This window comes from Henckelia pumila, chromosome 1, assembly GCF_033568475.1.
Source record: "Henckelia pumila isolate YLH828 chromosome 1, ASM3356847v2, whole genome shotgun sequence".
Classification (NCBI taxonomy): Eukaryota; Viridiplantae; Streptophyta; class Magnoliopsida; order Lamiales; family Gesneriaceae; genus Henckelia; species Henckelia pumila.
Window position 1 is genome coordinate 105,187,699 of NC_133120.1, and position 13,093 is coordinate 105,200,791.

Consider the following 13,093-nt stretch of genomic DNA (forward strand, 5'->3'; position numbering starts at 1 on the left):
TCGAAAGATATACAGACGTACAGGCACAAGATGATATGCACATGCCGCATAACAATAATAACATGCAAACACATAAATGCAACATATAAGCATGCATATCCGCTGGCAATCTCAGTCAGTACTTACGTACCTTTCTAAGGCAGTCCTAGTAGTCCCACTCTAGGTTTCAAGCCTATCATCAAGTCTACAATGCAAATACCCATGCATCATTCAATAAGCTCTAAAAGCCTTAACTAAGCTATTGCATACTCCTAAATAATTTAAGGAGACCATAGCTATACCTGCGTCCATGTCAGCCCACTGATGGCGACTATCCCGCAACTAGGGGCACACCCCTGCTGCAGCTCCACAGCCTCGAGCACCGCTCCGCTACACGAGCACTGCTCTGTTACTGTGTCAGACACTGTATGACTATACTAAAATATGTTTCCTACTCCAACTCTAAAATAAGAGTATCCAAAGCACTAAAATAGAGCCACGTAGGCATAGGATAGGAACTCGGAATTCGCACCAAATGAGGAGCTCGGACCTCATATTTATAGAGCACGTTTGGATCGTCCGATCCTGACTTCGGATCGTCCGAACTGATTCGGGCCGTCCGATCGTCTCATCGGATCGTCCGATCTCCGCCACGCGTCCAACCAATCGCATGCAACCATACACCTGTCCAATACACTGTTCGGGTCGTCCGAACTGGCTCTTCGGATCGTCCGAACATCTCCCGGATGACGTCACCAATGACGTATTATTTTGGGACAGCTGGCCGCATGAGTTCGGATCGTCCGAACCCACTTCGGACCGTCCGAAGTCTTCAGAGCCTCCGAAGCCTGGCTCCGTCCATGTTCGGATCGTCCGAACTCAAGTTCGGAGCGTTCGAACCTGCCGAACCATATCCACCATTTTTGAGTGTCCTGGATCCATTTCTGGACTCCGTTAATTTATCTGAAATTTTCTTAATCATGTTTTACTTAATCTCAACATGAATATACGATTAATTACTCATTAATCGTTAGTTTTGGATACGGGTCACTACATACCCACCACCTTAAAAGGATTTCGTCCTCGAAATCTAGAGTAAACCCCGGGAATATAGTATAAACCATTCGTCCAATTCATTAATAGTTTCTAAAACATCTACTACTAATAAATGTGGAAAATTTTTTTTTATAACTAAGAATAATACTATACATATATGCCCATACATATATGTATAAACATTAAAAATACTGCTAATAAATAAAATTCTTTAAAATAAAAGCTTAAATAAATAATAATATTAAACCACTGAAAATCTCTCGTCGTGCTAAATAAAAATAATAAAATTAATTCGTTCAACCACTGGAAACTGAAAATACGAAACATGTTTTTATAAAATCTCAAAGGTACTCAAACATGCAAGACTCAATGCGACGGTCACGGGGCCACTGCCATGCTTGCTCATACATCCTCGCCACCGGTAGGAGCTACAAAGGAATCATCACACTCACCTGCACCATATAAGCGTAGTGAGCCTAGGGGCTCAACATGTCTAATCCTTTATAACAAGGGTTAAAAATAATGTATCACATAATCATACTAATACATATAATATCATGAGTATGCATGCATGCTCTTAAAAATGTGCACTGTAAACTCTTGCATACCATATCTTATAACATAACATCCATCATACTAATCATATAATCCATACGTAAATAGAGCATGACTTAATCATAAGTAACTGTGAAGGTTATATCCGTATATGTGGCTCGTAAACATGAGCGACTGATTAGTCTGAGAACCATCGTACGTGGCGGTGGATAAATCCACCTCTATGCTGGTAGTAAACTACCTCTGTGTCAGTGGTAAAACCATTTCTATGCCGGTAGTAGAACTACCTCTGTGCTGGTGGTAAACCACCTCTGTGCCGCCACATAACTTCAATTTCCATAAAAATATTTTTCATGCTCAATTCTTAATCATAAACATATCATAAAACTCTTCATGTATGCATGCACTTAAAATATGTCCGTAATATATATTTAATTAAATTTTCATAATAAATATACTTTTACTTAAAATAGACTTCATGCATAAAAATAATTAAATATATATTCCGAACTTAGTTTATTTTCATGGGTTGGTCCAGACTGCTGATCACTCACTCTAAGTCCATTAAACTTAAATAAAAGCCCAATGGAAATAAATTCTTAATTAAATGTCATTATTCATAAATGGACCTAAATAAAAACATTTAAGTCCATTAACTTAAGCTAAGCCCAAAAATCATATTTTAGCCCAAATAACTTAATTAAACTTAATTGGGCCTAAATAAAAATATTTAAGCCAATTAACTTAATTAAACCCAATAAAACTCTAGACTGGCCCAAAAATCCATCGACGGGCCCAAAAATTCCCATGGGCTCCCAAGCCCGTGAAAATCATTGGGTTAACTTAAATAAATCATTTAAGGCCCAAATAAAATTATTTGGAGTCCCAAATAATTTTTTAATCATTAAACTGGCCCAAAAACCAATTAAACTCTTAATTACTTAAAAATTAAAATACCCGAGCCCGACCCACCTAACCAGACCCGGACCCTACTGACCCGATCCATGACACCCCAGACCCGACCCGAACCACCCAGCCCAAGCCCAGCTCAAAATAAAACCCAGAAGTTCAAAACTTAACCCAAGCATATTTCTGCTCACAACCAACTCTGTGCAGCTGTACTAATTCCTTTCGTTCTCTCTGATCAGACAATATTTGACCATGAAACCACTTCTATCACTTAGAAAACATCAAGACGTTTCCATCAAGCTAAAAATCAGCCCAAACAGTGGTTCGAGGAAGGAGAACAAAGCCTTGCAACAGGCTATTCCCCCAGCTCGCGTCTAGCCCTGAGCGGCTGCCGTAAATCCAATCGTTCTCCCTGCTCCGACCACCAATGACCGTGAAACCACTTTCCAATCCTAGAAAACATCTATAGGTTTCCAACAAGATAAAAATCAACCCAAACCATGCACTATAGGTGGAGAACGAACACAAACACCAGACATCATCTGTGCTCGCGTGCGCATATGAGCAGTGTTGCCAAATCCGTTCGTTCTCCCTACTCCGGCCATATTTTTCCCTTAAACCACTTCCCAATCCTAGAAAACATCGATATGGTTCAATCCCTTCAAACCTCACCCCAAACCGTGGCCTGAGAAAGGAGAACAAAGTCTTCTTCCTCAGAACACTAACCTGCGCGATCTGGTGCGTCCGAAAGAAGAGGCTTTGGTTCCAGCCTATGCCCGACCTACAACATGAACTAGGACGACTCTAAGGACCCTCACACATGCACCCAGATGTTGGACACCACCTTGGACCTTCCCATGCATAAAAAAACGTGATATGACCATGAACCAAGCAAACGTGAGCAAGAAAGGAAAAAGAAACATTCATGCTTCGAAAATTCAGAAATTTAAACGTGTGGATAATAGTGTTTCTGATAAAACAATGAAATAATAGCTTACATGGTGTAGAAACAAAAGAATTAGACATGCCTTTGATTTAAATCGAAGCTTCCACGTGCACGGCTCCGGGACGACGAATCTACGAAAAACTCTAAATTTTCTTGAAGAAATCGGCTATGGAGGTTGTTTGCTTCTGTTGAAACGTGAGGAAGGAGGTGGAGGAAAGGGGGTTGTCGGCTGAGTGGGGTTAGGGTAGGGTAGGATAGGTTTTAGTTTTAAAATTTTATAAATATGATTAAATTAGGATAAAAACTAATTTGAGATAATATCATACCTAAATAAATATTTAAAAACTCAATAATAACTTATTAATCTGATAATAAACCAAAAATCGCGAAATAATAATTTAGAGGATTTTTAAAATTTAATAAAAGTCATTAAAATGGCTTATTTTGGCTAAAAATCAACCCTTAAATAAATATATAAATAAATACTAAAATTTTCTTGACAAAATACTTTAAAATATTATTTTAAGGCTCATAAGACTCATAAAATATTTTTGGCTAAAAATATTGGTATCTCGTCCGTCCACGGTCCCGTCTACGTGCTCAAAATAATAAATTCCTTAAAAGTCTAAAATTTCCATAATTATGGGTTAAATACTAAAATAATTTAAAACATGCACATAATACACATAATAACACATAAGTAATATTTAACTTATATTTCTAAAAATTTAAATAATTAATTTTCCTAATTATGCATGTGAATTTACGTATAAAAATTTTTGGGTGTTACAGTTTCGGTTCAAAACATTGGGTCGAATAACCTTCGACAACCCCAATCCTTGCTAAAATTGTGTCACACTACTGACTACCGTCAGTTATCCATCGTTAACTGCAACGACACGACACATTCGGTCCAAATTACCGACTGTATCAGCCACACTGCCTACAAATCTTAGCGTTGACACTCCTGCTAAGATCGTAACTAGCCATCAGCTATTCTTTAGACATGCATGAACTCCATCGCTGTCCATTGAGAAAACAAGATACAACTCATTGTATCTCACTAGTGTAACGATAACATCGCATCCCTTGACGTAATCGCAAAGCTCTAAACAAATTTGATCTAGATTTGACTTTCGGTCAAATCCTAGATATTCTTCTTTCAAGAACTCATGTGAGTTACTCTTTATCACTAAGGATAAAATATTTCTTCCAAAACAGTACCTTATGCAAATAGAAATGACAACTAACGGCCACCAGCTCGTACAGCAATCGCACCACTGCACACGACTCTAACCATCTGAAACCCTCAGACTGATTGCAATAAACCTTGATCCGAATCTCACTATCGTAGATGGTATCTAATTTATCATCTTAATCATCCTATCATGGATAACCACCAAATCCTGACAATTCCTGGCGTCATAGTACGTACCTTCAGAACTTACTTTTCCCAATGAATGTTTCCCAAAGAGTACCAACTAAGTAAACAGATGACAAAATCTCTGCTTATTAACCCCAATTGCTACAAAATCCTTATACACAATTTCTTGTCTAAATGCATCCTTCGAGGTCGTCGCCTCGAAATTTACTATCATCCTGCTGAAATTCCCAGATGGACCAACACCATCCTCAGCAGTAGTCTATATCAGATGCTTACTTCTATCTCGGAACTAGAGATAGTATCGACGAAAACGATTCTGGTTAATCCTGTTCCAGGTAACCAAATCCTTGGCTCCCTAGCAGGGATAACCAAACGGATTCAACTAGATCCCGCACAAAATCTATCAATACTAGCGGCAATCCCGCTATCTCAACCTCTCAATGACACAGCATATCAGAACGCACTGGGATATCAGTGACAACAACCCTGCCAGACTCAGAAACACAAGTCTCAGCTGTTGTCTCATCCCATGAAACAACTAATGCTAACCTGCTAATGTTCATTGAAATCCATGAGCACTTGTCGAATCGCCTCTCAAGAACAACTCTTGAGACATATATTGGAAGCACCCCAAGCAAAACACTCTGACCAACAGTCTTCAAAATTCGTCCACTGACAAACCTGGGACAATCACTGAATCATATTTCCTCAAACCGGATCAATAATTGCTAACACCAAGCAATGCTCAGATCAAAATCCGTCACTGGTAGCCAAAGCAACGTTACCAACAACTACGATCACAAGAGCCAACTAATGGCCACTTTCGTGATCCGCAGAATCCAAAAGTCTCGATTCCTGCATTCCTGGAGATCCCTTAGCGACTAAAGAATTCCCTAAATGCACTTGAATCGCTATATCAAAGCATACCATACTTATAGTACTATTCCCAGTACCTCTTGATTCACTACATCCCATCTGTACCGATTGGAATAATCTGATCAATCAAATCGATATACTGTAGCTCTCGCCATGCCTGACGATATCAACCCAAATCAGACAATCACTGATCAATGAAACTCTCATGGCTCGATCAATATCAATTATCTCACTGCCACGTCCGCATATCCCAAATACTTGGAATCAAAAGAATCATAGCTGATTCAATCACTCATCTTTGACAGAGTCAGAAAACAGTTACAAGTAGTCACTAGTGCTAAACCTGCACCAGTCTGGACATACTATCCACTGTCTATATTCATTCAAGATGATCATAAGGACTTGTTCAACCCAAGCCGCAATACAAGTCCGAAATATTTCAACTATCGTTGAACATGCTTCTGATAACTATATCTCTTGCTAAGACTGCAACAAATCGAGACTGAGATTACTTGCCGCGGCGTCCCACCTGAAATCACCACCAAGTGTACACTGGCATAAATCACGCTATCCTCACGCCTCAAATAGTCATGTACAATCCTTAGCATTGGATATAATCTATCACTGAAGGAAACCATCAATGCTGAAAAATACTCATCCCCGAGTCAAATGTTTCAGGAATTTCACAAACCCATCTCCTGGATAACCCGTATCACAAGAGTATCCAAACACCGACTAGGTCCACTAGTCTAGCAGTATCCAATAGGCTAAAACTATCTGCTCAGAGTACGCACTCGTCAAGAAAAATCCCTCCAAGACTATTCCTTATGACAAAACTGCAAACCAATATCTCAGACGACAGTCAGACGATATCTAAACCGCCGATACCTAACCAGGCATCCAATCCAATGTCATACCCCATCGTGACTGTTACCAAAACTCTAGACTAAGTAGCCTTTCCACCGCCAAATCCTGAAGCACGAAGGCTTCCAGGCATTCTCCGAAGTATGAAAGACTCCCAGAGTAACATTGGCATAGGGTCGCGCTCCATCATGTCTAGTCATGGTCATAGTCCACAACTCTCGGCATATACTCGACTTGGTATCCCGATGAAATCCCATCATCACGAAGTCTCAACCTATGAAGGTCAATCAGACTACTGTCCTAAGAAAACAACTTAGAAAAAAAACTCAAAATTTCAAACAAGATCAATATTTCCATGCCCCCAGATGAATCACCTCATCAATGGCACTAACCCAGTCAAACGACTAATTAGGTCAGCCCTAGGAAGACACCTAGACTAACCCCATGTCAATTCATTACCGCTGGCTTACCCAAAATCCATGAGTTAATATAGTTGATCACCAATCAACTAATTCAAAGCCAAACTTAGTAAAATTACAGTTGTAATCAAACACGAATCTTTGAATAAGTAAAACATGTATCATTACTTCAAGTTATGTACAATTTCCTTTTATTACAATCCCATGTAATACATACAGTATTCAAAATACAACAAAATGTACATCCCATAACTTGAACTGATACAACCAAATTCTGATGATTCATTACAACTGAAATACTGTTTACAACTACAACAATACAGTATTTAAAATCATCGAACTTGTCTTCGCTCCTTGAGCATGAAGCTTCCCATCGACACACGCATTGATACAAGCATACTCTCGTCCAAGTCTCTCTACATGTCCTCCAGCGAAGAACTTCGAAGAAATGGCACGTGATAGCTAACCAGCTATGCTCTGCGTCAGTGCATGTCGGTCGACTTCTTTTGCTCGCGATCTACCATCAGCGTTCTTCTTGTATCCAAATCATGCTTTTGAACATGAAGTTTCCCGTATGCCTACCAAAAGCATCGATACAAGCATACCGGCAAAACCATGTTCTGCACGAGTTTACAGACCTTACGCTCGAAACCTGTCATGCCTTAGGCACTCAAGGTATCTCCAGTGAAGGTCTATCTGACAATCTCTCCAGCTACGAGTGGAGAATCTTCAAGGACTGGAACCACATGGATTTCTAAACACCATTCGTTCCAAAAAACCCTCAGAGGTATCTGACGTGATATACTTGATCTTCTCTTCCAATCTTCCCTGGTTGGAATCCATATATTCTTCGATCAGCATTCCAATGCATCAAATGATGAAATGTCCACAGCAATCAGTCTATCTATCAATATGCTACTACTGGAGTTCTCATTACTGTTGCATTCCTTATAGTAAATACTTATGCCGCAAACCTCGGCAATGAAGAACCAAATCTTCTTTCGCTATGCCTTAATAAATCCTACAAGAATAATCAAGAAGTCTTATTATCAATTTCTTAAGTCCCTTGCATGCAGCCCTGATACCAATAAATGTAGCGACCCGACCCGGATCCACTACCTAATCAGAGTTAAGAGCATAATTAAGCATGCATTAAATAAAATCGCTGCGGAAGACTTAAATACAAGCAGACCAGCAGAATACAACCGGCTAATCAAACTCGATTTATACAACCCAATCGAATTACTTAGAAAAAAACCTACAGCCAAATACTGCTGTCTTCAAGGTCGCTGGCTCCTCCAGGCTCCTGGTGCTCAATCCTGCACCTACATCTGCCCCGTCGAATAGGGTATCCAGATACACAGAAAATACTGGACGTGAGCTCTAAGCTCAATACGAAAGCACGGATAAACATACAAATATGATGCATGCAAATGACAGGGTATCCATATCTGGGATAACTATATACAAACTGCTCAGACTAGCGCCTGAGATATAAGCTCGTCACATCGGGGTAGCTAACCACTGTGTGCGACCACTCATTCCTGAATCACGGATGCGGACCACGGAGTCCTTGAGGTATCAGTACCTAAGGGTACTCGATATCAAACGTCCTAACAGGGCTGAGCAACCCTAACTGGCTCATCTCGAAAGATATACAGACGTACAGGCACAAGATGATATGCACATGCCGCATAACAATAATAACATGCAAACACATAAATGCAACATATAAGCATGCATATCCGCTGGCAATCTCAGTCAGTACTTACGTACCTTTCTAAGGTAGTCCTAGTAGTCCCACTCTAGGTTCCAAGCCTATCATCAAGTCTACAATGCAAATACCCATGCATCATTCAATAAGCTCTAAAAGCCTTAACTAAGCTATTGCATACTCCTAAATAATTTAAGGAGATCATAGCTATACCTGCGTCCGTCGTTAGCCCACTGATGGCGACTATCCCGCAACTAGGGGCACACCCCTGCTGCAGCTCCACAGCCTCGAGCACCGCTCCGCTACACGAGCGCTGCTCTGTTACTGTGTCAGACACTGTCTGACTATACTAAAATATGTTCCCTACTCCAACTCTAAAATAAGAGTACCCAAAGCACTAAAATAGAGTCACGTAGGCATAGGAGAGGAACTCGGAATTCGCACCAAATGAGGAGCTCGGACCTCATATTTATAGAGCACGTTCGGATCGTCCGATCTTGACTTCGGATCTTCTGAACTGCTTTGGGCCGTCCGATCGTCTCATCGGATCGTCCGATCTCCGCCACGCGTCCAACCAATCGCATGCAACCATACACCTGTCCAATACACTGTTCGGGTCGTTCGAACTGGCTCTTCGGATCGTTCGAACATCTCCCGGATGACATCACCAATGACGTATTATTTTGGGACAGCTGGCCGCATGAGTTCGGATCGTCCGAACCCACTTCGGACCGTCCGAAGTCTTCAGAGCCTCCGAAGCCTGGCTCCGTCCATGTTCGGATCGTCCGAACTCAAGTTCGGAGCGTCCGAACCTGCCGAACCATATCCATCATTTTTGAGTGTCCTGGATCCATTTCTGGACTCCGTTAATTCATCTGGAATTTCTTTAATCATGTTTTACTTAATCTCAACATGAATATACGATTAATTACTCATTAATCGTTAGTTTTGGATACGGGCCACTACAGTTCAAATAAGTGAAGACAAGGGGAACATATGTACGCTGCCTAAGCGCATGCTTGGTATGAGGGAATATATAAGCTGAAAATGAAATGGACATTCTCATCTCATTCTTTATATCCATGTTTGGTTTGACATTGGAATGTGAATTTTCATTCCCATTGAAATGACGATTCTCGCGAATATGAGAATAGTCATTCTTTTCCACATCTCATTTTCATGTTTATATACAAATCTTTTTCATATTAGATTATTTAAACTAATATTAACCTATATAATTATATATTATTATTATAATAAAATATTATTGATTATTATAAAAATGTAAATTTAGATTAGTTAAACTATATAATATAATAATTTTATAATAATTAATACATCATCAATAATAATAGTAATAATCTTATGAATAATTATTATTTTGACATGTGTAGTTAAAATATGATTTTATTATTACAAATAATTTCATTTCATTTTTTTTTTATTTCAACTGGTACCAAACGTTGTAATAAAATATAACAATCAAGGGCAGAGCTACAGTTCGGGTGGCCCAATTTTTTTTAAAAATTATATATATATATATATATATATATATATATATATATATATATATATATATTTGTGTATACTTTTTGGATCATTTTGAGATTAGTCCGGGCACGTAGCCCAAAACTAATACATAAAAAATTCAAATAAAATCATGCATCAGCCTACTAATATATCAACCAATGGATTGATTATAGAAGCCCAAAAAATCTATAATGTAAGTTATTAAAAAATAATTCCTAAGAGTAATTACTAAATGTTTTTTTTGGAAATCTTTTTTATATACATTTTTTTAAAAAAAAATCTAGCCCGGGCTGATTTTAATTTCTGGCTCCGCCATTGATAACAATCATTTCATTCACAATATTATTTTATTTTAAAATTGATTTCATTCTTACCTTATTCTTTTTCATCGTATCAATCATGCCTGAAATGTCCAGAGCCATCTAACCTAAGTCCTAAAGTGACCAGCGTTTGCCATTCGAGCGTAACCATTTGTCTTCTATCATTGTTATCAAATTATCATTCTTTTCATATACATGAAATTTAAATTCATGCGTGTTTTAAAATGATAAAGTCCAGAGGAGAGTCGATAACGTTTTCGGTTTATCTAGCCATAAGTGGTGTAAATTAAAGTTCTCATTAATTATTTATGTTTTATGTCACGTACAATCATCAAAGTCTATGCTATTTTTCGAGAATTACACCCTATCATTTTAAATCATTGAATTATGTATAGGTCCTATTTATTTTCCTAGAAGACTCACACATAATATTGAAATTAAATCTGTGTGATCGAAGATAGTATATATATCTGTACGTATCATGGGGATTGCATGGAGTTCATAAGCTTCTCATAATTATAATTATAAATTTCTCAAGAATTTTATTTAATTTGTTTCCGATCTCTCCTTGCATAACTAATTGACATATGAAATAGTACTAACCATGCATATTCGACATTCGACCAAAAAATTATCTAGAAGGGGAGACTTAACTTTCTTCAATTTTCCACCGGCCGGTCTGATTAATCTCCCCAAATATCAATACTTTTTTTGTCAATTCAAGCATTCCCTAATCAATTTTCTACAATCTTTTTTGTAAGTATATATGTATTCCATGATCTTGACCCTGTATGAAAGAATAAGTATTTTTCTCTGATCAAAACGGAAACAAATTTTCCACACACGATGAGATTAATTAATCAGAGATAACTTCTAGCAAAACTTGAAATGTTTACGTCTTTAGACACGTAGTGACACCAATTATTGACCAAAACTCCAAACCATTTGCTTTTCTATCAAACCAGCCTAACTTCGTCTTCATATATCTCGTCAATAATTTCAATAATATACATCGATCCATAATTTATAAATACTTGGCCATTTATTTCTTCACGAAATGTAACAATACTTATACATCACAAATTAAATTAATTATGGGACATGACTTGAGACCCTTCTCCTTGTTCACATTATTTGTCAATATCGCCCTTTTCCTCCAGTACCACACCAATGCAACCATATTCGACATTCGAAACAACTGTTCCTACACGGTCTGGGCTGCATCGGTGCCGGGTGGCGGCAGGCAGCTCGACCATGGCCAAACATGGACACTAGATGTCGGAAACAGCACCTCAGGCGGCGCCTACCGAATATGGGCGCGGACCGGCTGCTCTTTCGACGGTGCCGGTCGAGGCAAATGCCAGACCGGTGACTGCAACGGGCTCCTGCAATGCCAAGGGTACGGGACACCTCCCAACACCTTAGCCGAATTCGCCCTCAACCAGTTCAATAACATGGACTTTTTCGACTTATCTCTAATCGACGGTTTCAACGTGCCGATGGGATTTAGTTCAAACTCGGGAAGTACTTGTAGTGGTACTCGAGGTGTTAGATGCACCGGGGACATCAACGGAGAGTGCCCGAGTGAGTTGCGGGTGCCGGGAGGTTGTAACCACCCGTGCACGGTGTTCGGGACGAACCAATATTGTTGCTTTTCGGGTCCGTGCGTGCCCACTGGCTACTTGAGGTTCTTTAGGGATAAGTGTCCCGATGCGTACAGTTATCCAACGGATGGTGGAACCAGCACGCTTACTTGCCCTGGAGGAACCAACTATAGGGTTGTGTTTTGCCCTTCATGAGTTTGATGCTTCGTTTTAAATTTGTCTTGTTTTGTATATATATAAAGTTTGAATAAGTTAACTCTTTGCATTTCGTTGTATACTACGCAAATGCAATGAATCTTGAGAATATGCATGTGCAATCAATAAAATGTACTCCAATTATGAAAATATTGTCTTTCCTTGTGTAATTTGATCAAGGTATAGATTTGGCAATAAAAGTTTCAAATATTTCAAATCTTTTAGCTAGTTACAATGATATAACAAAACATCTCATGATTTATCGATTAATTATGTGAAACAAACATTTTATTCAATTTGATTCATAAAAAAAATATTATTTTTCAATCTATATAAAACTGATATTATTATATGGAAAAATAAGTTTTTTGGTCCATTAACTTATCCATGTTTTGGTTTTTGTTCATTAACTTTTTCGACGTGGGTTTTGTGGTACACTAACTTTGCATTTTCAGTGTTTTTTGTCCAACTGCATACATGTCAACTTCTGATTGGTCCAAGATGATGACGTGGACCAATGAGAAGCTGACACGTATGCAGTTGGACCAAAAAACACTGAAAATGTAAAGTTAGTGTACCAAAACCAACATCGAAAAAGTTAATGGACCAAAACCCAAAAGGGATAAAACTACTGGACAAAAAAAATTATTTTTCCTATATATATATATATATATATATATATATTCATTGTGTTACTGACATACTTAGAAATTTATTCTTTTTCTTCATTTCATTTTTCCAA

General features: G+C 38.5%; 1 protein-coding gene across 1 annotated transcript; it reads left to right on the forward strand.

Annotated features, from left to right (window-relative positions):
- Positions 1 to 11,560: 11,560 nt before the first annotated feature.
- On the forward strand, positions 11,561 to 12,510 carry LOC140875007 (protein P21-like). Its single transcript, XM_073278516.1, has one exon. It carries the CDS (start codon positions 11,647 to 11,649, stop codon positions 12,349 to 12,351), a length of 705 nt encoding a protein of 234 aa, XP_073134617.1. The 5' UTR covers positions 11,561 to 11,646; the 3' UTR covers positions 12,352 to 12,510.
- Positions 12,511 to 13,093: the final 583 nt, after the last annotated feature.

What these genes read in the sequence shown, in the direction of transcription:
- LOC140875007 (XM_073278516.1), top strand. Translation starts at nt 11,647, where the DNA reads ATGGGACATGACTTGAGACCCTTCTCCTTGTTCACATTATTTGTCAAT.